The 26,768-nt window shown below is 38.2% G+C and overlaps 1 protein-coding gene across 1 annotated transcript in view; it reads left to right on the top strand.

Annotated features, from left to right (window-relative positions):
* LOC104097163 (nuclear pore complex protein NUP88) overlaps window positions 1–24,475 on the top strand; it is a 28,162-nt gene extending 3,687 nt beyond the window's left edge. Inside the window, exons 4-9 of the mRNA XM_009603688.4 lie at window positions 4,171–4,315; window positions 4,903–4,964; window positions 5,399–5,615; window positions 7,608–8,519; window positions 17,736–17,985; window positions 23,719–24,475. Coding sequence (XP_009601983.1) covers window positions 4,171–4,315; window positions 4,903–4,964; window positions 5,399–5,615; window positions 7,608–8,519; window positions 17,736–17,985; window positions 23,719–23,987 — 1,855 coding nt within the window. The 3' untranslated portion in view covers window positions 23,988–24,475. The remainder of the gene's footprint in view (window positions 1–4,170; window positions 4,316–4,902; window positions 4,965–5,398; window positions 5,616–7,607; window positions 8,520–17,735; window positions 17,986–23,718) is intronic.
* Window positions 24,476–26,768: the final 2,293 nt, after the last annotated feature.

Here is a 26,768-nt window from a genome sequence, read left to right as displayed (position 1 = left end):
AAAACTGTGGTTGCTTCCTCGTGATCCTCATAAATCATGGTTTAATGCATAGAGAGACCTACCTAACACCTATTGGATATCTTATACTATTGATGGTACTGGCGCTGGTACTTTATCTACTACTTAAGGATTGTTAGCACGAGCAGAAGGCACTTCTCCTGGATTTCCTACTGCTTGATAAGTTTTAGTTACTAAAAGTGGCATATATTCTGCTCCTTGTTTCTTTTGATGAGTTGAATTTAATCACATTTTTTTCCTATGAAGTAAATGTTTTTGACAGAATCTTGAAGTTTAAATTATTTAACACAAAGTTCCCAAGAGTAAGTTTCTCTTTGATATGTGCTTCATTTTTCTTATGATATGGTTCCAGTAAGATTATTGGAATTTGGTACCTAATGATGTGGCCTAGTGGTCAATGAAGCGGATGCAAACCTTGGAGATCAGGGGGTTCAAATCCGAGCATAGACAAAAAAATACTAGGTGATATTTTCCCATATGCCTAAGCCTTGGTGGATAGATTTACTAGGTATCTGTGCTGCTAGAAGGTAGATCTCTGGTGGAATAGTCGAGGTGTAGTACACAAGTTATTCCAAACACCATCATTATTAAAAAAAATGCTGAAATTTGGTTAAGATGGTCCTGGTTGCCCTGACTTGGGATAGTAAATTAGTGTTTCTTGACAAAGACTTTGCTTAAAATAATCTAAGCAATTAGTCTTTTTTAAGATTTTCAATTTGTTTAGTGGTTACTGGTCGTTTGAAATGCATATGAATGCCTCAAGGACAAAAGCCATGGTTGGTTTCGAGACGAGGAAGGAGGCATCAAGATGGCTCATTCCCTCATCCTATAGGTACGAGTCATTCCAAGACACATCCTATCCTAATATGAGAGATTATTTAATTATAGGGGAAGATAGTATAAATAGTAATGGAAGAGAGTTTTCCATATTAAAAGAGACTATTATGCACTTAAAACGAATTACCAAGCTACAAATGATGTGTTGCTTCATGTTGCTGAAGAGACACTACTAGTCATGTTGCTTCCAATCATTTGTTCTGTGAGCTGCTCCTGCTCAAGTACTGAGTATACCAAAGAAGTTGTGGAGCAGTTTAGTTGTTCGGTTTCTCTAATGGATACCAAATTAAATGGATATTCGGGTGCAAACAGGACTGAAACTAAGGTACAGGAGGACCTCACTTATTTTCTTTAACTGTATTTATGAACCATTAGATAGGCTGACAATAGACAAGTTTGAAGGAGAATGAAGGATATAGAGAAGAATTTCTTTATGATAGAGGAGAAGGGGCTCTGGGAATGTTAGTTTTGACTATTACTTCATGTTTTGGGAGTTTAACTGACATGAAATCTTAACTATTATTAACAATTCTCTATTTGTATAAAATAGATGCCATAAGCTTTGTTATTCACGAGTTCCTATAATCAAATTAATCCTACTTTACTGTTGACTTTTTTTTGGGGGCTTAAATGACGTGATTCTTAACTATGAACAATTCTTTATTTGTATAAAGTAGATGCTACAAGCTTTGTTATTCATGAGTTCCTATAATCAAATTAATCAAATTTGTCTTTGACTTTTGAATTCTGAATAAAGACATATTTCTTGTAAAATTCCTACATAATATTTGACCTCCTTGCAATGCCTAGGTTTCAATTTAAAATGAAGTTTGCTTTAAAAAAAATAAATTAATTAAAATGAAGTTTCTTTGATTACTCTTAAAGACTTAAACTCTTTCTTAGCCAGGTATACAAGTACTCCCCAAGTTGCATGTTAGTCATACTTTCTCTGCTGGTTGACCCTTTTTTCTTTGTAAGCAAGATGGCTATATTCAGAAATCACTGCAAAATTTTCTTAACCTATATTTATTGATAACATTGAGGGTAGCAAGAGATAAAGCCGTTGAGGAAGGTATACTGTACCTATCTGCCTGCCTATACTACCTCCCTCTAGGTTTAATTATGTTAAGTAGTTAGTCATGTACAGTGTCCCACATCGGGAAGTAGATGCATATTATTATTGAATCACCCTATATAAATAGGGCATTGTACAACACTTTAGAAGATGAATAATAGATTTTTCTCCCGTGTATTCTCACATGGTATCAGAGCAATCATGAGAGATTTATCGCTGTGCATAAATTCTAGCGACTCCGGGAAGAGAAATCAGTTAACCGGAAGTCTTTTTCCGGCAAACACAGGTCTGCCGCGAGTAAAAAGCCACTATCCGTCAGTGTTGTGCAAAAACCAACACCACCAGGAAGTAGATCAGAGCTCAACGAACAATCCTTTAAAAGATCTCCGGTAGAAAAGGCACACGCGCCCTCACGCGCCGTCGGAAGAATTTCTCCGGCGAAGCTTCGACGTCCACGCGTCGGCGCGTGAGGCAGTTTCCGGTCATAATTTGGGAAAACTTCTTCAGGACAATGTCTTCTCCTTGCAAATCCGAGCATACCCATCCAATTTAAATCAAATTCCGACCACTTTTATATTTTTCTGGCGTTAACAGTGATTTTTCCGGCATGAACAGTAATTTCCAGAAAAGATACTCTCAGGAGATATTGTTACAAAGTTTGTGAAGTCGAATGATCAGCTAGCAGATATTTTCACCAAGTCTTTTACTGGTTCTCGTATTAGTTAAATCTGTAACAAGTTCGGTACATATGATTTATATGCACCGGCTTGAGGGGGAGTGTTAAGTAGTTAGTCATGTATAGTGTCCCACATAAGGAAGTAGATACATATTATTATTGAATCACTGTATATAAATAGGGCATTGTGCAACACTTTAGAAGATGAATAATAGATTTTTCTCCCGTGCATTCTCACAAATTATTGAAACCAAATACCACCAACATATCTTGAATGGTATATTGGAACTAAAAGTATGCCAAGCTAGCTTCATTAATCTTAGAAGAAAAAGCACCAGCTTAGTTTTCCGACAAAAGCCTTAAGTGCTGATTATAGGATCAGTGGCATGCTCATAGCCTTGAGAGATTGAGGCCTAAGCAATAAGAAGGGCTGTTGAGGAAGGTTTTGTTTGGTGTTTTAGTGCTACATGGTTGTCGGGAGCTGTCAATACATATGCCACTTCCACATAGAAAAAGAAGACTTGTGGCGAGGACTTCTTCATAGAAAACATGTTATTAAATTGGCTTACTTAAACTACATTGATTGTGAAACATCTATTGAGTATTTGAAGTAACAGAAAGAGGTTTCCGTTTGTTCTGTTCTTCTTTTGGGTGCATGCCGTCATGTTTGCTTTTCTGTCAATGATATATCTCTAAACTAAATTGTTCCCTAATTTGTACAAGTAGGCTTTCTAAAACAGAGAGCTATGGAGAACACCATGCTGTTTTTTGGTCTGCTACACGAGTCTAAATGTACTCGTGGCCATCTGAGAGCTCTCTAAATTGTCTAAGTCAGATGCAATACATCATTAGCATATTCGTTCAACTGCTGATCCTTTTGGGCATGGTGAGCTGAAAAATGTTCAGAAGTAGCAACAAATCCCAAAGATTGAAGATGAACAAGGACAACAACCTTACTTTAGGAAATGAGCTGTCAGTAATTTCACCCATATGGTTGCTCATTAAGACAAAGTGATGATGCTCTTTCATTTGCAGTAGTACAAGTTGATAGATTTTTTTTTTTTGATGAAGTAAGTAGAATATATCATAAAAGGCTTCAAGAAGATGCAAAAAGTAACAAAAGAAGTGAGTTTGACAGCTCATTTACTATTAAGTGCTACAAAACTAGAGAGCTGACAAAGTCCAAGAAAACGTCAGTTATTGGATCCATTTACATTTAGAGCCTAAACCTTGGTTTCATTGGAACCATGTTATTGCATAAAACGACACTGCCTAGACAGTAACTTCTTCTCCCCTTCACTTCTCACTGGGTGTGCATGTGCAAATGATCACTATTTTTGGGGCTTGTAGTTGTCAGAGCACGTAGAACTGCAGTGTGGCATGATCTTTTTGTTATCCAGTGGTGGAGACATCTTTTATTTTTATTTTTTTAAATTTATTCTCTACGACTTTCTTAACATATCAGATGCATGTTAAATCACTTGCTGATTGGAGAATTATGTGTTATTTCTTTTTATCGACAAATTACATTGAGCTATATTTACTGATGTTTCTTCATATACAGGGTTTATGATCTGTCGTCGGCCCTTGGTCAGCCAGAACAGGAGTATTATTTGCAGCCTGTGGAGCCTGGCAGTTCGCACAATGCTACATCAATCTGCCCCGTCGATTTTTCTTTTGGGGGTGATCATTTGTGGGACAGGTTCAGTGTAAGTTCCATTCTTTAACACTTCTCTGTTATACTGTAGACCTAGTGCTTATATGCTCAGGTATTCTGTAATTATGCCCTGATGACAAATTCTGGGGACTTGATAGATTGGACTTCATCAGTGATTCATAATCTTTTAGCTATATGGATATGTTGGATGATAAGAATAAAGGAATGGCATGGTAATAGTTTATGATTCAAAGCTGTATCGATATTTTAGTGAGAACTATATAATGAACAAGGTTTACACTTCCAGATAGATCGAATAATAAATATAGGGTAAGCAAATTTAACGCCCATTATCTAACATCTCCAGGTAGCGGTGGTTATTGATCAAGTGGTTTTACTGTCACTAAGAGGGTGTTTGGATTGGCTTTTAAAAAGTAGCTTATAAACTAAAAGCCAAAAGCCATAAGTTGGTAATACCCAACTTTTTTTTATTTTTTTGTACTTTTCATGCCTAAAAGTAAGTGCTTTTAAGCACTTTTTATCATTCCCAAACACCACAAAAACTAGAAAAGTGCTTAAAAATCCAAACACCCTCTAAATTTGTGTGGTAAAGTTGAGTTTTTATTTTATTTTCTGCAGGTTTTTGTCTTGTTTAGTGATGGCTCAGTTTACATCCTATGTCCTGTTGTTCCATTTGGAAGGTAATTTACCAAAGATCACAGTTCTGCTAATCTTAAGCTTTTGTTCAGAGATAACAATGGACAGAGAAATTTAATTTTGAATTGATGGTTGTGAAGTAATATGAAATTATTTTTAAAGGTCTTTATACAAAATATATTTCCATAATGTTTCTGACTTTTCTTATTCTTGCTCAGTTGTAAAATTGATCTGCTGATAGGTAGTATTTTTTTTTTTGATAGGCTTGTCTGTCTTTATAAGAGATCTCATAGACTATTGTCTTCCCCCAAGAGGAATTATTTCCCCTCCCATATTTCTCGTTTCATTTTTTCCTCAAGACTTCTAATTTGAAAATGTTTTTACTTATTTCTTGTGTCTGCTATTTTTAGCCTATGCAAGAGGCAGGTCGCAATATTTCACTTGATCTCACTAAAGTAGATTCTTTCCATTTGAACAGTGTGTACAAATGGGAATCTATACTGGAGTTATATAGTGATGCGCATGTGTTTGGTCTGAAATCATCGAATTCAAAAGCTGTGAAAAACTCAAATTTGGCAATCTCTTGGTTGGAAGCAACATTTCCTGAACTAGCCCGGAAAGAAGTTCATGCAGAAAATGCTTCTGTGCTTAGAGCTCAGCCTTATGCTTTATTTGATGCGTCAATCTCATTGCAGGTACTTTACTAACGAACAGTTCTTATGTTCTTGAGTATATCCAGCTGGTCCATATCCGCCAATACCCCCTTTGACTTGCTTAGATGGATGAGAACCATCGCAAAAGTTAAGGGAATTTATAGCCTTTTTGGCCAAGCTTCTCACCATGCCAAAAGTGTTTTTTTTTCTTTCAAAAAAGTGTTTTTTCCTCAATTTGAGGTGTTTGGCCAAGTTTTTGTTTTTGAAAAAAAAGTGCTTTTGGCTAGAAGCAGAAGCAATTTTGAAGAAGCAGAAAAAAGTAGATTCTCTCCGGAAGCAGAAGCAATTTTGACTTTTCTTCTTACCAAAAATAACCTTTGCAAAATATTATATATACCAAAATAACCTTACTTAGTTTAAACTATTAGGTAATATAAAATGACTTTTGGGTTGAACTTTCATATTTATTGGATGATTTTTTGATATATTTAAATTATCTTGAAAGAATAAAGTACTTTTCAATTTTATTTTTATATTTTACTTAAATAAAATAAAAAACTTAATTATTATCTTTAATAATAAATATTTGTAATTATTTATCTACTTATATAATATTAACTATTAAGCAAATCTCTTCATGTCCTTATATGTAATTTGACACATAAAAGTACTTTTTGAAAAGCTTGGCCAAACATAAATTATTGTTCAAAAGTGCTTTTCAAATTGATTAGCCAAACATAAACTGTTTTTCTTCAAAAGTACTTTTTTGAAAAGCACTTCTCAAATTAAGCTGATTTTTCCAGCTTGGCCAAACAAGCTATTAATCTCTTTTGCATTATGACTTGATTCATTTTTCATCAATTGTTTTTTCTCTCTCTTGTTATTCAATGCCATATGTGAATATTCATGAATATGAACTGTCAGATTTGATTGCCCTAGTTGATATGCTGTGCAGCATGCTGTCCTTCCTTACAGCAGGAACAGGCTACTTATGTAAATATTATTTTTAAAAAGTGGATCCTATATTATTTTTTAATATTTTAATTATGTTTACCGTGCATTTTAGATATAGCAGTCATAAGTTGGACTTCATCGGGCACCATTTATACCTTGAACTTCTTCAGAGACCAACATTAATTTGATTTTCAGTGATTAAGGATATGAAGGAAGAATGCATCTATGTTTACCTCGTTTTTATTTTTAATCGTTCTGCTAATATGGAAGAGGTAAAAAATGGCTCTGATTGCTGATTGTAGTAACATGACACCGTTGAATACTGTAAGCGATTGTATTGTTAAAAACAGAAGATTGGTTGATACTGATTCATATGGGAGAACAAAATAGTTTTCTACCTTTCATTTGAGCATACACGGAGGAAGAAGTACTCATAATGCTTTCTAGCTGGATTGCTCTAGCAAGAAGCAAGATACAGTAGAAAGTCTTTTCCGTCTGTCCTTATTATCTAATGTATTGATTTTATGGGCTAATGTCTTGTTGGATGAGACACTCTTTTTCTGTCTCAGTTGCTTGTGTATCGGTGAAGGATGCCGACTCGGACAAGTCTTATAAACCTTAGTCTAAAGATTGCAGTGGAAAACACGGTGAAACAAATTAAGGCCGTATTTCAACGGAAATGGCTCCCATTCTTCTCTTCATGTATCTCCTCGGAAAAGCAATCCACTGAACTTTTATGTCTTCGTGTGGAGGGCCTCATTTCTGTTCTCTCTTATTCTTTTTATGCTGAAATAAATACTACTATAATCTTGCTTAAATGAGTACTATTTTGTCCTTTTTTCCTGTTTCTTGAAGTGAAAAATCTGTGTGAAATTTTAATTTCACGTGGTAACATCAAAGTTTGGCTGCACTACTATTCCTTATCTCACTATGAAGGAAAAGAAGTTATTTCCAGTGATTACAAAGCAAGCCACTTTATTTGCTCTGGCTTAATCTCTTGGTGGAATCGTTTTTAAGAAAAGCTAATTTGTTTGTCTTTCCAACTATATATCACCTTCTTAACACTGGCTTTACTTGCAGGGGCCCTTACGTAAAGTAAGTCACGGCGTTGAAGAAGACTCGGTTCATCCTCCAGTTTGTGAAGGGCGTGCTGTCAGTTTTCTTTATGATTTAGTTAGCAAAGATTCTATTGTCGTAACTGCTTGGAGTGGTGGCCAGTTGCAAATTGATGCTTTAGCTGATGAAGTACAGCCGGTTTGGAAGGTCGGTAGCCCACCTCGGGTTTGTCTGGATTCAACTGATAGTATAGTTGGCCTTGCAATGATTTGCGAGTCATTGTCCAGTGACACCTCTATTTCGAAGCTTGACCTGCCACCTGATCATACCTTATGGTTGGGGCATCCACCTCCTCTTTTGAGGCTGGCTATTGTGGATTTAGCTCTGCCCAGAAGAAGCGGTTCTGTTATATTGATGTTTGTTGATCCCCTTATTTCAGAAAGAATATATTGCCTTCACAATGGAGGAATTGATTCAGTAGTGTTACACTTTTTGCCTTTTACTAATCAGAGTAGTGGCAAAGAAGACATGATGAGAAGTCCCTCTGTGCATCCCGTTCTTAGCACTTTCCAAGGAGAAGCATCCTCAGCCTCCCCACTTTGTGGTTTCTTGGCTCTGTCAGATTCTTTCGGAGATTCATGGATCGTGGGTCTTACCCCTTCTAGCGAGTGTATAGTGTTGGAGATGGAGACTTGGAATACACTGGTTCCCCCAATTATTGATAAGGTTGACAAACTCAGAGACTCAGAGGGACCAAAAGATACAGATATTCCTACTATCATAAGCAAAGAGCTCCTTACCGGGCCCAGGGTAGTTCTTTTGCCTCCTTCATCGCCTCATTTACGCTCCGTTGCTGCTGATTCAATTGAAGGCCGATCAACACTTCATCAGTATTTCAAGCTTTTTCATGAAAATTATGTGGAATATGCCCACAAGGTAACTTTGTGCTGTCGTTACGCTATAATCTTGATAGCAGTTGTGACTTTTTCCTGCTGGACTTCTCTTTTTAAGTTAGATTTTGCCTTATTATCTATCTGATCCTTCAAATTTTCCGCTCTTTTGGGGTTTCAGTGGGGCGTCTGTGTCTGTCTGTCTGTCTCTCTTATTATTTGTGCTAGTGAAAGTTCTGGTGGCAATTCATTTTTATGAATTAATTTTTCTGTCAGTTTAAAAATGCGTTCCACCATTAACTATCTTTGACATGTCTGATTTCTTAAAATTTCTCAAAATTGTGCATTTTCTTTTTCGGATATTGGAGTAGCTTTTTGTAGTTGAACTTCTATTGGCCCTGATAGATGTATCATGTATTTCATAGTTTTAGAATGTTCATCATGCTATTTTTTTGAAGTTACAGGATGAGCCTGGAGAAAGAAACTCATCTTTCTCTCTAGTTTTTTGGCAATACACCGTCTCCAACACTCCAAAAAACCAAAAATATCTTTCCAAATCGAGTAATCGACAATATAAGACAGTTCTGAACCATCTTTAAATGATCAGAAATTGAAATCAACCATCCTGAAATCCTAAAAACACATCAATCCACACCCTTCACATCCTCTTTTAGCAACTTTTGGCAAGTGAATTTGGATTTACGTTTGGATTGATTTTCTTAGTAACTTAAACTTAGTATAGGAGGATGAGACTGGAACATAACTTAGGTAACAATGGAATGGAAAATTTCGTCTGCTGTTGGATTAAAGAGTTGCCAAACGATAACAATGAAAAAGCTTGCAAGATTCGAACTCATTGAGAGGCGACGAAAATTTATGAGCAGGAGGTGATGGACAGACAATGTAAGGTGGATCTGTAATGTCTTAAAACTAGCTTCTGAAGGGGTTGGTCGAACCGTCAAGAGGATTATGATGGGTGATAGTGGTTCATTGAAAGAAAGAGGCTTTTTTTCAAACAGTGGTCTCCAACTATCGCGTGCAGTTGGAACACAGAGGAATCAGAACAAGTCTGATCAGATTGGTGGTCGTTCTGCATCACTTAAGGATCAATTTTTTTTTTCGAAACAATTGAACCTACATTCGAAGGATTTCTATGTTTGGATACTCGAGAAACGCCCTTTCAGATAGGTGAGAATTAGAGCAAGAAAATTGAGAAAAGGATTCTGCAACCATTAACATAGAGGTGGGAATTGGATCCTCTAAATTCCAATTTGGGTTGAGTTCGCAATAAGAGTGAGAAAAAGCCATTGTAAAAAAAATAGCATGGTCAGAGATAGTCAATGGCCAAACTCTGTTCTCTGGTGAGGTCCTGTGGCCAGCTTTTGAAAAGTTGGAAGTTGCAAATGAACATAACAAGATGCCGGCCTAAGGTATACGGCCTGCTATCTCTTAAAATTTCATACAAATGAAAGCGGGGATACACAGTTCCCCATTTTTTTACTCTTAATAAAGGAAAAGCTGATAAACTGGAGAGATGAGTAATGAACCAGATTAAAATAGAGTAAAGAAAAGGAAAAGGGTAAATATAAGAAAAAGGCTGGGATAGCAAGCAGCAAGCCGAATGGTAAGGCCTATACTGACTCCTGCAAAACAAAATGCAGAGCTCAAATTAAACCTGATATGCTTATGCCCAGTCACTTGAGATAATATATACACACATAGGTAGAGATAGTGGACTCGATGGTTCTAGAGGTGGAATTAGTGCCTTGTTGGAACCTCCTATGCTATCACAAATCTCTAATAATCTTGCTCTAATTGAGGAGGATCACAATGTGGAATTGAAAAGAGCATGGAAAATTCGTCAATGAGGACTCTCCGAAGGTCCTAGCAAGAAGGAGACATGGTAGCAGAGCCTATGGAGGTCCTGATATGGACCTTTGAGGAATCTGAACCAATTGCGGTTCAGATCTTTGACATTCCTGTGATGGTGTTAATACTGTTGATTTTACCGGCATGTATCGAGAAGTCTGGGTGGAAATAGGTGTCAAACTGGGTCAAAGAGAGCATTCAGTAAGCAATTGGGAATGCAGTTTCTGAGTTTCGAAAAAGAAGCCATGGACGTGTTCATGAGAATAGAGAGGAAGAGAGCACAACCAAGTGTGGCTCTGGTTTTTAAAGTAGCAGAAAGAGCTCAAGACGAAGAGATCAGAGGTAGCTAAAGAAGCTGGAGTTCCTCATAAATTATGGGGATGAAGGTGATTGAAGCAAGGGTAGGAGGTCTGTTGAGTGTCCAGATGAAGATCAAGGTATTCTGCTGGAATGTGATAATGGGGAAGGGGCTATTCTGAAAAGGCTGGTTAGAAAGTGGCACACAGACATAATTGCTTTCAGTAAACTAAAGTCAATGAACATGAGATTTTACTCAACAGGCATGTGGGAAATGACTAGATCCATTATGTTGGCGTGTGGTAACTGGGAAAGGAATGTGTCATATTTTAAAATAAAACAGCTGGTTGGACAAGGATGATTGCTTGTAAGCAATTGGTGCAACTCGTACAACGTTTAAAGGCTGAGCTGACTTCATACTGGCAAGAAAGTTGAAACTTCTTAAAGAAGATCTGAAAGTGGAGCCTATTAAGATCTTTCAGTTCGCCTGGTTCTCTCTTGCTTGCCCATGGATTCAGCAACAGTTCGAAAGGTTGCCCTATTCGGGAATCTCCGGATTTATGCTGATTTTCAACTCCTCGAAGCATTTTGTCGATTACTACGTCCTTCCTCCAAGGAGGAGAACAACTGGTCACAGAGGCCTTTGTAGAAAAAGAGGTAGAACAAATAATCAGTAGTTGTGAAGGGGGCGAGGGAAAGTCCCTGGACCTGATGAATTTTCCGTGGCATCTTCTCTGAAGTGCTGGTCTGGGGAAAAGCTGAGATGATGGAAGTAACTAAGTTCTTTCTCAGGGGTATATATTTGAAAAGAAAATAAATGCTTCTTTCATAGAGTTGACTCAAAATTATTGCTAAGCTGCAGTCTAAAAAAATGAAAGTATCTATGGGGAAACTGATTACTAACTCACAGATGGAGTTTGTTAAAGGGATACACGAATAACTGTTGCTGCTTCGGTGGCGGATGAATGCTTTGATGCGAGAATTAAGTAAATTTTGCTAGGCATAGTCTGTAAATTGGATGTGGAGAAGGATTATGATTATGTAAATTGGTCTTTTCTGATATCTATGATGAGAAATGGGAAGTTGGATCTCTTACTGCATATATAACCAATCCTAAATGGAGAATCTGAAGAACTGTTTGAATCACAAAGCGCCTTGGACACTGAGATCTTCTCAATCATTTCCTTTTTAATTCTGGTGATGAAGACTTTCATTGGATGCTGGAATCTGCATTTATGTGGGGTGAATCTCCAGTGATGCATTTTGAAGGTGGTCCTAATAGCTTTTGAAGTACTGGATCAGATAAATTGGATCAGTTGCTACATATATTCAGTGAATGAGGTGACAAATAACCATATCCTCTTCAACGTACTTGGATTGCGTTTTGGGTGAGCCGTAAAACTTCAGCTGTATGGCAAGGAGTCATTGACAAGTTTGAGAAGAGACTTATCTGCAGAGAATAAGCAGTATTTACCCTTATGAGGTAGAGTGACCCTGATCAGTCGCCTGCCAACCTACACGATGTTACTGTTTCTTACCCCAAAACTTCTAGAGAAACTAGATTGACTAAAGAGGAACTTTCAGGGGAAGGTGACGGGCATCAGAAAAATTTCTACTTGATTAGGAGGGAAAAAGTTATCCTGCCAAAGATATCTATAGGTGAGAAATCTGGGCATTAACAATACAAGCCTATTATTTAAGTGGTTGTAGAGATTTATTAAGAAAGATAATGCTCGTGGGAGAACATCATCAATACCAAATATGGAGTGATGGACAGCTGCTGCACAAAAAGTTGGTCCAAATTCCATCGTATGTGATTTATGGAAACACATTGGAAACCTGTGGCCAGAATTCATGAACATCACTTCAAAGTGGGTGATGAACAGGAAAACATTTGGATGGGCCCATGGACTGGGCACTACCTTAAAAGATGTATATCCAGATTTATACATCTTGACTGTGTACCCAGAGGCATTTTATAGCACGACGCGGAGAAAAAAATAGCTGGTGCTCAGGAGAAACTGCAAGGACTCAGATTGAGAGGTTACGGCATCTGCTTAATAGATTAGAAGACAAGGACTGGATGAATGGAGGCAAGGACACTCTGTATTTGCTAAAAGAGAACAGTGGCTAGTACACTGTAAAATTAGGGAATAAAACTCTTGGGGTCTGTTTGGAAAGCCACCCGGTAATTGGAATTGGTGTAATTACTAGGTAATAATTACACAGCCTAGTAATTACACAACCTAGTAATTACGACGACCTGTTTGTTTGTCATAACGTTATTACAGTGTAATTACAAGCGTGTTGTTTGGTTGCACAAGTATAATTACACAGTTAGATTAAATTTTAAATGAAATAATTATCAAAACTTAAAAGTTAATATAATAAATATATGCGTATAAATAATTTTTTATAAGTATAAATGATATTAGATTTGGTATTTAAGATGCATATTTTTTCTTGAATGTACACTAATTAGTAATCATATATTTATAACTAATATCGTAAAAATAATTGATATATATTTTGCAAATTAATAATATTTAGTTTAATTAATTATAAAAACTAAAAACATACGTTTTGTAAGAACATCACGGAATACATGTTTGATAAAATAAATTAATATTTATAAATATAATATCATAACATTTGCAAATGTTTGACAATATCTATCAATTCTAACTAAAAAATGAACAACATGCAATGTGAAATAACAAGCCAATTGTCACGTCCTTAGTCTTGAACTAAGCGCACGTGCGGCACTTGACAACTTGCTTACGATCTTGCACAACTCGATCACGATCTTGCTGTGCCAAGTCAGCCTAAAATACTACACTCAAGATCGCTAAGAGAATGTTAGATAAGAAAGACGAGAAATTTGCCAAAGGAAGCTTTTTATTGAAGAGAACTTGATTATTTTGCTTGGTGAGTTACAAATGAATAACCCCCTTTATATACTAGTTTCATAGGGGCTAGTGAGTAAATAATAATTATTACACAAGGCTCTTATTCGTTACAAGTAAGCCCCTTCTCTAGAATATTCTACATAGCTAGAATCTTCTAAGGACTTTCCTAGCAATTCCATAGGGTTCTAAGGTCTTCCATGAGAGATCTCTATATTTCTCTAGAACCTTCCCACATGTGCTAGTCTATTTCATATGTAATCTTCCACATGGCATTGATATGTGCCAAATGGCACCTACGTGGCATGATGATGTGGCGGGTCATGACACTCTCCCCCACCCAATTTTGTGCTGCCCTCGGCACAAAGCATTGACACGTACGCACGCACCTCGCCTTGGTGTCGCCGAAGATCTTTGTCCATTAGCCATGATGCTCTAAGGAGCGGTCCGCCTTCCCATGTCACAAGGTACTGGTCACCTTTCTTCTTGCCCTGTTTGTACTTTGGAAGGCTAGCAATGATGGCCTCGATCCTCCGCCCATCGGATGCCTTTCCTTGCTCTTGGCCTGAATCTGCCCATGACCCGACCAAGTCTAGCATCTTCTCAAGCATCGGGTACATGCTTCCACTCCCTATTTGGCTGCCCTCCGTGGTCACAACTTTACTGGCAAACTTGACCCCTCTGCTTGGTGCTTCGTCTAAGTCCGATAGCGTGCCATCACTTTGTAACTCGCCATCCTCTTCAACTATGTCCGCCCAACGTTTCTTGATACCACCATGCTCCATTTGCTTGGCGCCAAGATAGGCTTTGGAATCCCCTACTTTCGGCTTAGATTCCAAGCGCATCCCCCCAATACAGGCGGTCCCTCTTGTGTCACCCTGGTGTGCTTGAGCAAAGTTCCCGATCATTGCTGCAAGCCTCCCCAAATCCGGGCATTCACTTGCCCGATGTGATCCTTTACAGAAGTAGCACCCTCCCATAGGCACGTACTCGCTACCGTTTTCTGGCCCCTTGCCGTTTCGCTTGGACCCCAGTCCATTATGGGATGGCCCCTTGCCATTGCCCTTGTGTACCTCGGCTATGCCTTTCCCGTTGTCCTTGTCATGATCTCCCCTACCTCTCTCAGCATTGCCTTCTTGGCAGGCTCCATCTTGAAGTCAACGAGCAACTCGGCTACCCCTATGGCCTCGTCCATGTTGGCTACTTGATGTCTTCTTAACTCCTGCTTTACCCAATTTTGCAACCCATCCATGAAGTAGAAGAGGGAATCTTCCTTGGACAATGACATGATTTGCAGCATTACGGTAGTGAACTCGCGCACATACTCCCGAATTGTGGCCGTCTGTCGGAGCTCTCTTAGCTTCCGCCTAGCCTCGTACACCACATTCATCGGGTAGAATTGCTTCTTCAACTCCTTCTTGAACTGCTCCCACGTCTCAATCTTGCATAGCCCCTTCTCCATGTCAGTACACTTTCGACGCCACCATAACACGGCAACCTCGGTCAAGTATTTGCGTACCTTAACAACTTCGTCATCCTCCTTGACTACCTCAAAGTACTTGTCCATCCTCCAAAGTAAGTTTGCGTGCGTCCCGTGCACCGCCATACTGCTTTCTCTTAGGACCTTCACATTGGTCCCTTTTGTAAGTACCACGCCCTTGGTAATTCCGACCATGGTTCCCTACAAAGCTTCCTTCTTGCAATTTCTTGTATTCTTTCTAACATTCCTTTAGTCATAACCTTTGCTCTGATACCACGTTGTCACGCCCTTAGTCTTGAACTAAGCGCATGTGCGGCACTTCACAACTTGCTTACGATCTTACACAACTCGGTCACGATCTTGCTGTGCCAAGTCAGCCTAAAATACTACACTCAAGATCGCTAAGGGAATGTTAGATAAGAAAGACGAGAAATTTGCCAAAGGAAGCTTTTTATTGAAGAGAACTTGATTATTTTGCTTGGTTAGTTACAAATGAATAACCCTCTTTATATACTAGTTTCATAGGGGCTAGTGAGTAAATAATAATTATTACACAAGGCCCTTATTATTTACAAGTAAGTCCTTTCTCCAGAATATTCTACATAGCTAGAATCTTCTAAGGACTTTCTTAGCAATTCTATAGGGTTCTAAGGTCTTCCATGAGAATCTCCATATTTCTCTAGAATCTTCCCACGTGCTAGTCTTCCATGAGAATCTCCATATTTTTCTAGAACCTTCCCACGTGCTAGTCTATTTCATATGTAAGCTTCCACATGGCATTGATATGTGCCAAATGGCACCTACGTGGCATGATGATGTGACGGGTCATGACACAATACTACTAAAACAAGTAAATTGGAACCATAAATATAACACAATTTCAAAATCCCACAAAAAAACACTTTAACATATGTCAAATTCCAACATAATAAAAATAGGGTCCAAGACAACTTAAGAATAAGAAACATAATAAGTTTATAATCTCATTCAACAACGAAATTCTACTTTAATGACATCACTCATTATATGCCATGTTTGTTAATGATTTATTATTTCTAATATTAGGAGATGTAGTTTCAAAAACTAGAATAATAACGCAGTTACGCAAAATGAAGAAAATAAAACAAATAAGAAATAAAATATACGAGCAATTACATGGAATCACAAGAAGTAAACGTAGAGAAATAAAAGATAAATAATATACAAAGAAAATATATTTTAAAATTAAAAAAGAAATTAAAAAGTAAAAATAAAATAAAAAGTAAAATTAAAATAATGGAAACAAAATGTTATAAAGGAATTAAAAAGTAACCTTGTAATTACACAGCGTAATTACCACCAATTCTCACCCCCCTTGAGAATTGGAGTGTCTCCAATTACACCAAAATCCATGCTGACAGCTGACCAGGTAATTACTTGGCCAAACAAACATGCCAAACTGTGTAATTACCCCAATTATACCCAAATCTAATTCTTAGGTGCTGGGACTGCAGTGATAACTGGCTATTTGGGGGGGGGGGGGGGGGGGACTATGGAAAACAAAATTCCTCCTCGTGTGGACTGTGGAGGGAGGCAAGGTGAAAGGCATGCACTGGCTTGTTTGGGCTGGAGAGCTAGCCTTAAATGAAGCATGTCTCATGCAAGACACCCTAGCTAAAAGAGATGTTGCCACATGCAAGTATGTTAAAATGTGGCAGAATCAGTTAGCCCTTGATTATCCAGTTCCTTGGGACCTTTGGAACCTTTTCTTGAATCTATTCCACAGTAAATTGGCATTCCCAGGAACATTTTCAGCCGTTTGAAAGGGAAGAGAACCCATATGAGTCTTAGAGAATCAGAAAATTGTGGAATTTAATCCCTCTTTCCATAATCTGGGTGCTATAGGAGAGGAGGATATGGTTTGAAAGAAAGAGGACTGTAGTGTATCAACTAAAGCACTTCTGTCTATGTTAATACTTGAGCTAGTAAATGATACTCGGATCATATTGAATTTATCAGCTCCCTCCATAGCTAATGATGGAAACTGCATCATCTGTAATTTGTTTTTTCCGGGCATCATCTGTAAATGGATTTTGTGATCTAGCAGTCCCTGGGTGCTACATACATCAATAGTCACCTTACCTTCTAGGGAAAAAAAGATTGTTCGTGATGCCTGTAGTATTTCATTCTCAAAATCATCTATTTTTTATAATTATTCACTGGAATTCTGTTTTGCAATTTGATTGGATGAAAAGATTATTGTGCAAATAATCTTCTGTTCCTAAATGACATGTGCAGACCATCTTGTACCCAGGATGTAGCTTTAGGTAGATGATCAGGTGCATCTGTTGGATGCTACTTCGTTTCTGCGTGAGCAACCCCCCCCCCCCCCCCCGCCGCGCGCGCGCGCATTTCATTATAATTGATTTATTTAATTAAAAAATTGAGCGAAAGACATTATTTTATTTATTTAATTTGGTAGCAGTTCTTCTGCTTGTTTTGATGGTATTGTTAATCTCCCTATTCTCTGAAGATGTTTATTTTAAATCTCAGAAGTGTTTGTTTTGAAGAGGAGGAATTTAATACTTTGATTTGGCGCCCTCTTCCTCCTCACTTCTCACTTGGGTCAAAATCAGAAGAAAATCTTGTTTTCTTCCCTCCTTTTCAGTTCTTTTGACACTAGACTGGTCTCTTAGTTTGATGATACATGGTACTTTTCTTCTTTTATCAGGTGTACTTTGAACTTCAGCATCATGCACCTCATGTAAAGAAGATCATCGATGACCAGCACTCTCGATTGCACAAAGCACAGCAGAAGATTTTGGAAGTTGAAAGGAAACAGGAAAAGATAGAGGATCGTATTGAGCATGCAGTTCAGTTTCACAGTAAGCTAGAAGAGCGCTTGCAAAGCCTGCGACACCTGCCTGCAGCACACAAGAGATCTCTATCAAAAGCTGAACGAGAGTTCAAGTCTGAACTTGGTATTTGCTTCTCTAATGCTAATGCTTAATGTAGTTTTATTTGGTTTATTGTGAACTCTGACTTATCATTACCGTAAAAAACAGTATAATGCTTGTAAATATGTTGTGTCTTCTGCATATGGCCAAAAGACTGTCTTTACCAACTCTCTGATGCTCTAGAAGCATCCGTAACAGGAGCTAACCTATAAGCCCGAAAAAGAGCTACTCATTTAATTTTCTGGTTACGCGCCTTAAAAGACGAGGTTCCCTTTACAAAACTTAACTTGAAAAATTCCGCAGCGACTTCCCCACAATTTGGAGACGTGTCAGAGTCAGGCGCATATATTTCAATATTTTCGAGGGCGTGAAGAGCTTTAAATTGAAAAAAGAAAAACTGCTATAAAATCAACTGTCCAGATCAATTCAAACAATCCTATGGTCTAAATTCTTTTTATTTTTCATTTTCTTTCTTTCTTTCGTTTTTCTTTTCCACCTCCACCCCCATCTCAATCTACACTACCTCCACCACCACCACTTACACTACCTCCACCACCAGTGACAACACCCGTTTTCTTCTCCGCCACAACGCTACCTCCAAGACCTTGACCAGCCCCACCTCAGACCATTTTAATGCATTTGCTGGAGTCGAGGAGAGGTGTTGGCTGGCGTTGGGTGTAGCTGTTGGGTTTTTTCTCTTTCTTTTTGGGTGAAGCTGAGGTGAGACTGGTGGTAGAGAAATTGTGAGGTGAGTGAGATTAGAGAAAATGGAGATTGGCGGGAGAGTGGTCGATGGTTGGCGGTTAAAGGTTGTTACAGAATGAATGTAGTCATATTCCTTGTAATATACATGATAGCATAATTGTAGGGATTCTACTTTCATGGTAGAATGAATGTAGTCATATTCCTTGTAATATACATGATAGCATGATATTAGGGATTTGATAACAGAATAGGATTTTCCCTTTTTTAATTCTTTCCATAGTTAGAATTCTCTGCACATGTATATTTGTATATACAGATTGCTTCATGGAATAAGATATGAACTATTTTCCCATACCTTGTCTTGTTACATGGTATCAGAGCCATGGTGAGAAACTCCGGTCAATGACTCCAGCAGTCACTTCTGTTCTTTTTTCGGTGATGGTTTTGTTTAGCTATTACGACCTAAACCCATTATTTTTATGATTTTCCGATCACTTTCACTGTACAAGTAGTTTTCAACCAGTTTTCCGGCGTAATTCTTAGTTTCCGGCGAGGTCTTCTGGTTTTCAAAACTTTCTTTCCTCCTAGGGTCGACTGAAGTTTAGTGGAGAATTTTCCAGTGAGTTTTTGGCTACCTGCTTGTGTTCTCTGATTCAGTTGGTATTTGTTCTCTGATTCGGCACCTTGATTTGATAGTTCTCTTATTTTTGATATATTTAGTTCTCTGCTTCGTGGAATCATGACCATGTGTTGGTAATTGCTGTTTGCACTCTCATCTTTGATTCAAATCGATTCTCTGATCTGTGGGTGACTTTATCACAAAGTTCTGTTTGCGACCTTTTTGTTTGCTGATTTCTTGGGCAATCTTTATTGGTGCGGCTGTTGGAATTTTGTTTTAAGAAACCAAAGGAAAAATGAAGCTAATGTTGCTACGGCTCCAAGTCCAACAATTTTGGTCTCAGATGAGTTTCTAAAATTCCTTCAATATCAGTTATCAGTTAAGGAATCTTCTTCAGTTACTACTTTTGTTGGATCAAATGAAACTTGGCTTATCACCTCTTCAAATAAATGAGTGATTGATTCAGGTGCCACAAATCACATGACAGGTAATCCAAATATTTTTTCTAGCTTTTGCTCACACAAAGCACCCTCTTCGGTTACTCTAGCTATGGATCAACTTGTAGCAGTGTTGGATCTGGGACTGTTCTATTACCTTGTCATTTGTATTAAGTCTACCAAACTTGGCCTTCAATTTGGTTTCTGTTAGTAAAATCACCAAAGACCTTAATTGTTGTGTCCCATTCTTTCCTGATCATTGTTTGTTTCTAGATCTTACAACAAAACAGGTTATTGGTAAAGGATATTTATCTGGTGATCTCTACATCCTTGATGAATGGGAGCCACGGTCTATTTCATGCTGCAGTGTTGTGTCTCCCTTTGAAACACATTGTCGATTGAGACATCCCTCTCTACCTTTGTTGAAGAAGCTTTGTCCTCAGTTTTAAGATATTTCTTCATTGCATTGTGAGTCGTGTCGATTGGCAAAACACCATCGCATCTCGTTAAGTCCAAGGGTTAATAAGTGAGTCGAGTCGGCTTTTGAGTTAGTTCATTTTGATGTTTGGGGACCATGTCCAGTTGTTTCCAAAATTGGGCAATAAGTATTTTGTCACTTTTGTAGATGATTTTTCTCGCCCAACTTAGATTTACTTTATGAACCGCTCTGAAGTGTTTACTCACTTTTCTGCCTTCTGTGCTGAAGTCAAAACTCAATTTAATGCTTCGGTATGTATTCTAAGGAGTGATAACACTAAAGAATACATGTCAGAGTTATTTCGGTCGTACATGAAACAACATGGTATACTACAGTAATCTTCATGTGTTGATACACCCTTTCAAAATGGAGGTGCTGAGAGGAAGAATATGCATCTACTTGAGACAACTCGGGCACTTTTATTTCAAATGAAGGTTCCTAAACAGTTCTGGGTTGATGCAGTCTGTACGACTTGTTTTTTGATTAATCGCATGCCATCTACGGTGCTTGGTGGTAATCTGCCTTACAATATTCTTTTTTCAAACAAGTCATTATTTCTGGTGGAACCTAAGGTGTTAGGATGCACATGTTATGTTTGAGATGTTCGATCCTCTGTTATCAAGTTGGATCCTAAGGCATTGAAGTGTGTTTTCGGAAGGGGCAAATATCTGGTGTCGACTGATGTGGTATTTTCAGAGACTACACCATTCTTCTATGCACCTCCCATTTCTACAAATCAGGGGGCTCCTAGTTCTTCTATTAAGCTATTGTGCCTTCAGCATCTGCTCCAACCGTGTTTGCAGGACCACCAATTGTTCAAGTCTACTCGCGGAGGCGAGAGACAAATGACACGTCCCGCAACAGTTCTTCGCAAAGGTATACGTACTTACAAATCCACATATTCCATTGCTAATTTTGTTTCCTATGACCGCCTGTACTCTGCATCTTGATCTATGATTGCCTTTCTGGACTCCATCTCGGTACCTAAAATAGTGAAAAAGAGGCTTTGATCATCCCGAATGGTCTGATGCAATGCTTGAGGAAATACATGCCTTAGAGGATAACCACACATGAGATTTGGTGGACTTACCCAAGGGAAAGAAAACCAGTGGGATGTAAGTGGGTCTTCACAGTTAAAGTGAATCCAGATGGTTGCGTGGCGAGACTTAAGGCTAGACTTGTGGCTAAAGAGTATGTTCAAACTTATGGGGTGGATTATTCTGATACCTTCTCCCCGGTTGCCTAACTCACTTCTGTCCGCTTATTTATTTCTCTATCTGCTTCAGAGAATTGGCCTTTACATCAGTTGGATATCAAGAATGCATTCATTCATGGTGATCTTCAGGAAGAAGTGTATATGGAGCAACCACCCGGTTTTGTTGCTCAGGGGGAGGGGGAGTATGGGATAGTCTAGTCATTTGAAGAAGTCCTTGTATGGCTTGAAGCAGAGTCCTCGAGCTTGGTTTGGCAAGTTCAGTGAGGTAGTTCAGTAGTTTGGGCTGAGAATGAGCAAGTGTGATCACGCAGTCTTTTATCGGCAATCATGACACTATTCTCGTTGTTGTATATGTTGATGAATTGTTATCACAGGAAGTGACTATGCGGGGATCTCTTCCGTCAAGCCTTTCGTGCATACTAAGTTCCATACGAAGGATTTGGGCCAGTTGAAATACTTTTTGGGAGCAGAAGTGAATAGAAGCAAGAAGGGAATTCTTCTGTCTCTAATTGCAGAAACCGAAAAGTTGGTAGCCAAACCCTGCAGTATTCCAATGGTTCCTAATGTACATCTTATGAAAGATGACGTCGATTCTTTTGATGATCCAGAGAGATAGGAAATTAGTTGGGAAGTTGAACTATCTCATTGTGACTCGTCCAGATATTGCTTTTGGTGTGAGTGTTGTTAGCCAATTCATGTCCGCACCTACGGTCAAACATTGGGAATCCTTGGAACATATTCTATGTTACTTGAAAGGAGCTTCTGGACTTGGAATATTATATAGCAATCACGACTATACTCGTGTCGAGTGTTTCGCAGATGCTGACTGAACTGCTGACTGGACTGGATCCAAAATCGATACTAGATCTACAGGTTATTGTGTCTTTGTTGGAGGGAACCTGGTATAATGGAGGAGTAAGAAGCAAAATGTTGTATCTCGGTCCAGTGCAGAATCCGAGTATAGAGCTATGTCACAGTCTACGTCCGAGATTATGTGGATACATCATCTTTTAACTGAAATTGGGTTGAAACATCATACACAAGCAAAATTCTAGTGTGATAATCAAGCTGCTCTTCATATTGCCTCAAATCCGGTGTATCATGAAAGAACTAAACATATTGAGGTCGACTGTCATTTTATTCCTGAGAAGATTCAGGAAAACTTGATTTCCACTGGCGACGTGAAGACATGAGAGCAACTAGCTGATTTGTTCCCCAAGGCATTGAATGGAACTAGAGTTGATTACCTTTGTAACAAACTGGGCAAGATCAATATCTATGCTCCAGCTTGAGGGGAGTGTTAAAGAATGAATGTAGTCATATTCCTTGTAATAGACATGATAGTATAATTGTAGGGATTCTACATTCATGGTAGAATGAATGTTGTCATATTCCTTGTAATATACATGATAGCATGATTTTAGGGATTTGATAGCAGATCTATAAGATTTTCCTTTTTTGATTCTTTCCATAGTTAGAATTCTGCTTCATGGAATAAGATATGAACTATTTTCCCATGCCTTGTTCGGTTACAGAAAATGGTTGGTCGTGCAAGGAGCTGTAAACTTTTTTTTTATATGGCTGAATGGGTTGTTTTTGCTGCAGTTAAGGATGTAACAGAGAGGAGATGGTGTTTTCTTTTCCTTTTGCCGAAGCCCACCTGGGGAGGTTGCCTGCTGGGGTTTTTCTTTTTTCTTGGATTAATGGGTTTTGCAGCTGAATGTAGATCAATAGCACAACTAAATTTGCTTGTTTAGATAGTGGCTGTAGTGTCTGTGAGAGGAAGCAAGTGTTTCGGAATGGAACATACAGAGAGGTCTGTAATGGTGGTCGAGTAGTGGGACGGAGACTGGGGTGGGTGGGTTGGGGGATTTTCAGTATTTTTTTGTTTAATTTTCGACACAGGTCACTCTATGGGTGGCCCATGTAATCCACTTCCTGAGACGAAATGGTCTTAGGCCATCTGGGGGGTGGTCTTAGCTACATAATTTTACATATTAGTTGTGTAAAGGAAACCCTGTTATTTAAGGCGTGTAAATGGGAAATTATGTTGGGGGATTTTCAGTATTTTTTTGTTTAATTTTCGACACAGGTCACTCTATGGGTGGCCCATGTAATCCACTTCCTGAGACGAAATGGTCTTAGGCCATCTGGGGGGTGGTCTTAGCTACATAATTTTACATATTAGTTGTGTAAAGGAAACCCTGTTATTTAAGGCGTGTAAATGGGAAATTATGTATTAACCTTTTTCTGGCTTTAACCTTCTCTTATATGGAACTGACTTCTGTTTTGTGTAATGCAGACAGATATAGGGGAGTGGAGTTGGATGCTCTGCGCTCTTCTATAGAAGCAGTAAATGCCAGGTTGAAAAGATTCACACATTCTCCACAGGCCAATCGATCAAATGAACAGCGACAATTATCAGTGAGGAGAAAGAGCCATGTTCAAGAAAATGAAATGTCACTGCTTAAAGCATCACTTGAAAAGCTCTCACTGGTGAACAGTGAAAATGCAAAGAAGGTTAAAGTAGTTGAATCTGCATTGAAATGCCGCGAAATAGGCACTTCATGATATCACACCGGTTATTCCTCTCAACTATATGTTTCGGATGGAATGTTGATTTTTGTTTCTTATGCACAAGAATGCAAACAATTTCCCTGGAGTCGAAAGCTGTTGGCGGTGGCTACAGAATCACTCTTTTAAGCAGCTTGATTGCCTTCCCATTTTCCGGCAGGAAGAACGTACGGTTAGTGAGTGTTGGTCGCAGAATATGTCGTTGGATTAGGTTAAAGGTACCGCTCTCGGGGAGAAATTACGATTTGAGTATTTCCCGGAATGAGGTTACTTCTGCAAAAGCAATATGTGAGGCTAAATTTTAACTTTAGATTGTATCTCTCGAGTGAGATTGTATATGCAATCATCATTTACCAGATTAGATGGTTAGGCTTCTCGTTGGCATTGTTTGATGATTTTATAGGTTCTCAGATACTCGAATATTTGTCTAAATTTTGTAGTTCATTTTCGCTGTTTTAGTGTTTAAAAAAGAAACTTTAAGCAAAGATCTTTATCATGCCGTCTTGGAAGTCATATATATTTTACGCAGTTCTTAAAAGAAAATAAAATATAAAGGGGACTAGAATATTAGATGAGCTGCATGTTTTAGATTTTTTCCCGTTTAGTATATATTTAAGTTATAAAAGTCCAATATAATAGATCTCCGCTGTAGTAACTGGCCTCTTTCTAGAGATTCATACTCAATCATTAACTAGAGAAAAATAAAATATTTGTAGAGAAAATTAATGTAACGCAGGGGCTCTTCAAACTCAACACTTCTTGACCACTCCCTTTTTTAATTTCTATATATGTTTTGCCCTTTACTTTCGTCTTCCTATATTCAGCCTCTCGAAAAGGTTGGTTGTATTTCAAACTATCTAGGTAACCATCCAAGGATTGGTCTCCCTTCCCCAATTATTGTACATCTTGGGAAGTTATTACTACTTATTTTTACTCATACATGGAAACATCTAACTTTTGTCTTTGTTTCTGTCAAGTGTAGCCTCTATCGTAACGGTAGTGGATATTTCTCAACATTCATAATTTTACTGAACCACAAGCTAACTTACCTTACCACTGGTGTGTCATCTTCCGACCATGAGTTTTTTTTTTGAATAGAAATACATTACTGCTATGGGATATGACGGTAGCGACGGCCTTGCTACCCTTGCAATTAAAACATATATTTGTTCTTCACGAGGATTGAACCATGGAATCGAACGAAAGATAAATTCTGAGTTGATATAATTCTCCTTCAAATTCAATGTGATATACTGGCCTGGACGATACCGAGACAAAATCTTCGGGTAGTGTTAAACAGTCTAACACATGAAGAAGATTAAGAATTCCGACTGTGCATTGTCCTTTTAAGCCAAAAATAAGTCTGCGCAGTAGTCTGTGAGAAAATTTGGCAACCAATTCTAATTTTGCAAGGACTACAGGGGCTGTTGGGTAGCAGAAATTGAAGAAAATAGTAAGTGTGAAGTAGTGAAGCATAAGTAGGTCTTTTTTCCGCAACAATGTGCCGGAACGGTCCGCGATTGAGCTGGTGAGCTAGCTGCGGTGCATTACATTAGCAGTTGTGGTTGGTCATGGGTGAAGACTTACTAGGTATAGTTGTTAACACTGAAATTTCACATGGATCAGTCGAATAGCTAGTCCAATAGAGAAAGAAATCTGAATCGTCAAGGTCAACATTGCCTAATTAGCCGGTCGAGCGAAAGTTCTTTGCCTTCTTGATGATGAGCCTAGGACGAATAACCACGGAACGTCCAACTAATTAGATACCAATAAGCAACGAATTGTACAAAGAACACACATTACCAAACCTTAGAAACATTGGTTATTGTTGGGAATAAACAACCGATAGAAATAATATTCACGGTAATAAAAACGGAATGCTAATGTAGCACTAAGATATGACACTCAACAAGAATAAAATAGTGACAACGACTCTAGTATTTTTACGTGAAAAATTCTTCCGAATAGGGAAAAACACCATGACCCCGGGATGAGCAACTGATATCACTATAGCAAGGAATGTTATATTTAGTAGGCCGGAGTAAACTACTCCAAAGACCACTAAAACACTCGACGAAATAATCGATTTTTGATATTCCTACCTTATTACAATATCGCTCACACTCTCTATTTTCCTTACGGACTATTTTATTACAACTTGTCAGTGATACTTCACATTGCTTTTGTTCTCAGTGTTTGGTGTGTTGAAAATGAATGAAATGGTGCTCTATTTATAATGGAACGTAACTTGGTCTCCAAGCTCAAAATTAAAGTACAAGAGAAATGCCCAAAAATCCTCCCACACAAACTTCTTTCATAGTCCCCGGGAAACAATGACACCCAAGTCCTTGACTAATAGGCTCAAACCTATTTTCTGCACATGCCTCTATCAAATGGGATGGGCCCTATAGATCTTCTCCTCTGGTGTCATTCACTTAAAAGGAGGTAGTATCGACTTCTAGTTTAAGTATATACCGACAAGTTCTTTGCACCAGAGACGGATCTAAGATTTAAATTTTGATCGATTAAGCTTTTAAATTTTTTAGAATTAATCTCATTGTATTGTTAAAATTATGGGTTCAAATCTAATACTTCTTGAGATTTTAATAGGTTTTAATATATAAATCTATACTCCATGTCGAATGTTATGGGTTCAGTTGAACATGTAGCCGAAAGGCTATATCCCCCGGCTTAGCACAACTCGAACTTATCTTTTGATACCATCTTGGTCAACATATCTGAAGGATTCTAAGTTGTAAGAATCGTTTTGACCTGTAT

This window comes from Nicotiana tomentosiformis, chromosome 3 (genome assembly GCF_000390325.3).
Source record: "Nicotiana tomentosiformis chromosome 3, ASM39032v3, whole genome shotgun sequence".
NCBI classification, from domain to species: domain Eukaryota; kingdom Viridiplantae; phylum Streptophyta; class Magnoliopsida; order Solanales; family Solanaceae; genus Nicotiana; species Nicotiana tomentosiformis.
This window is presented reverse-complemented; position numbering and strand designations above follow the sequence as displayed.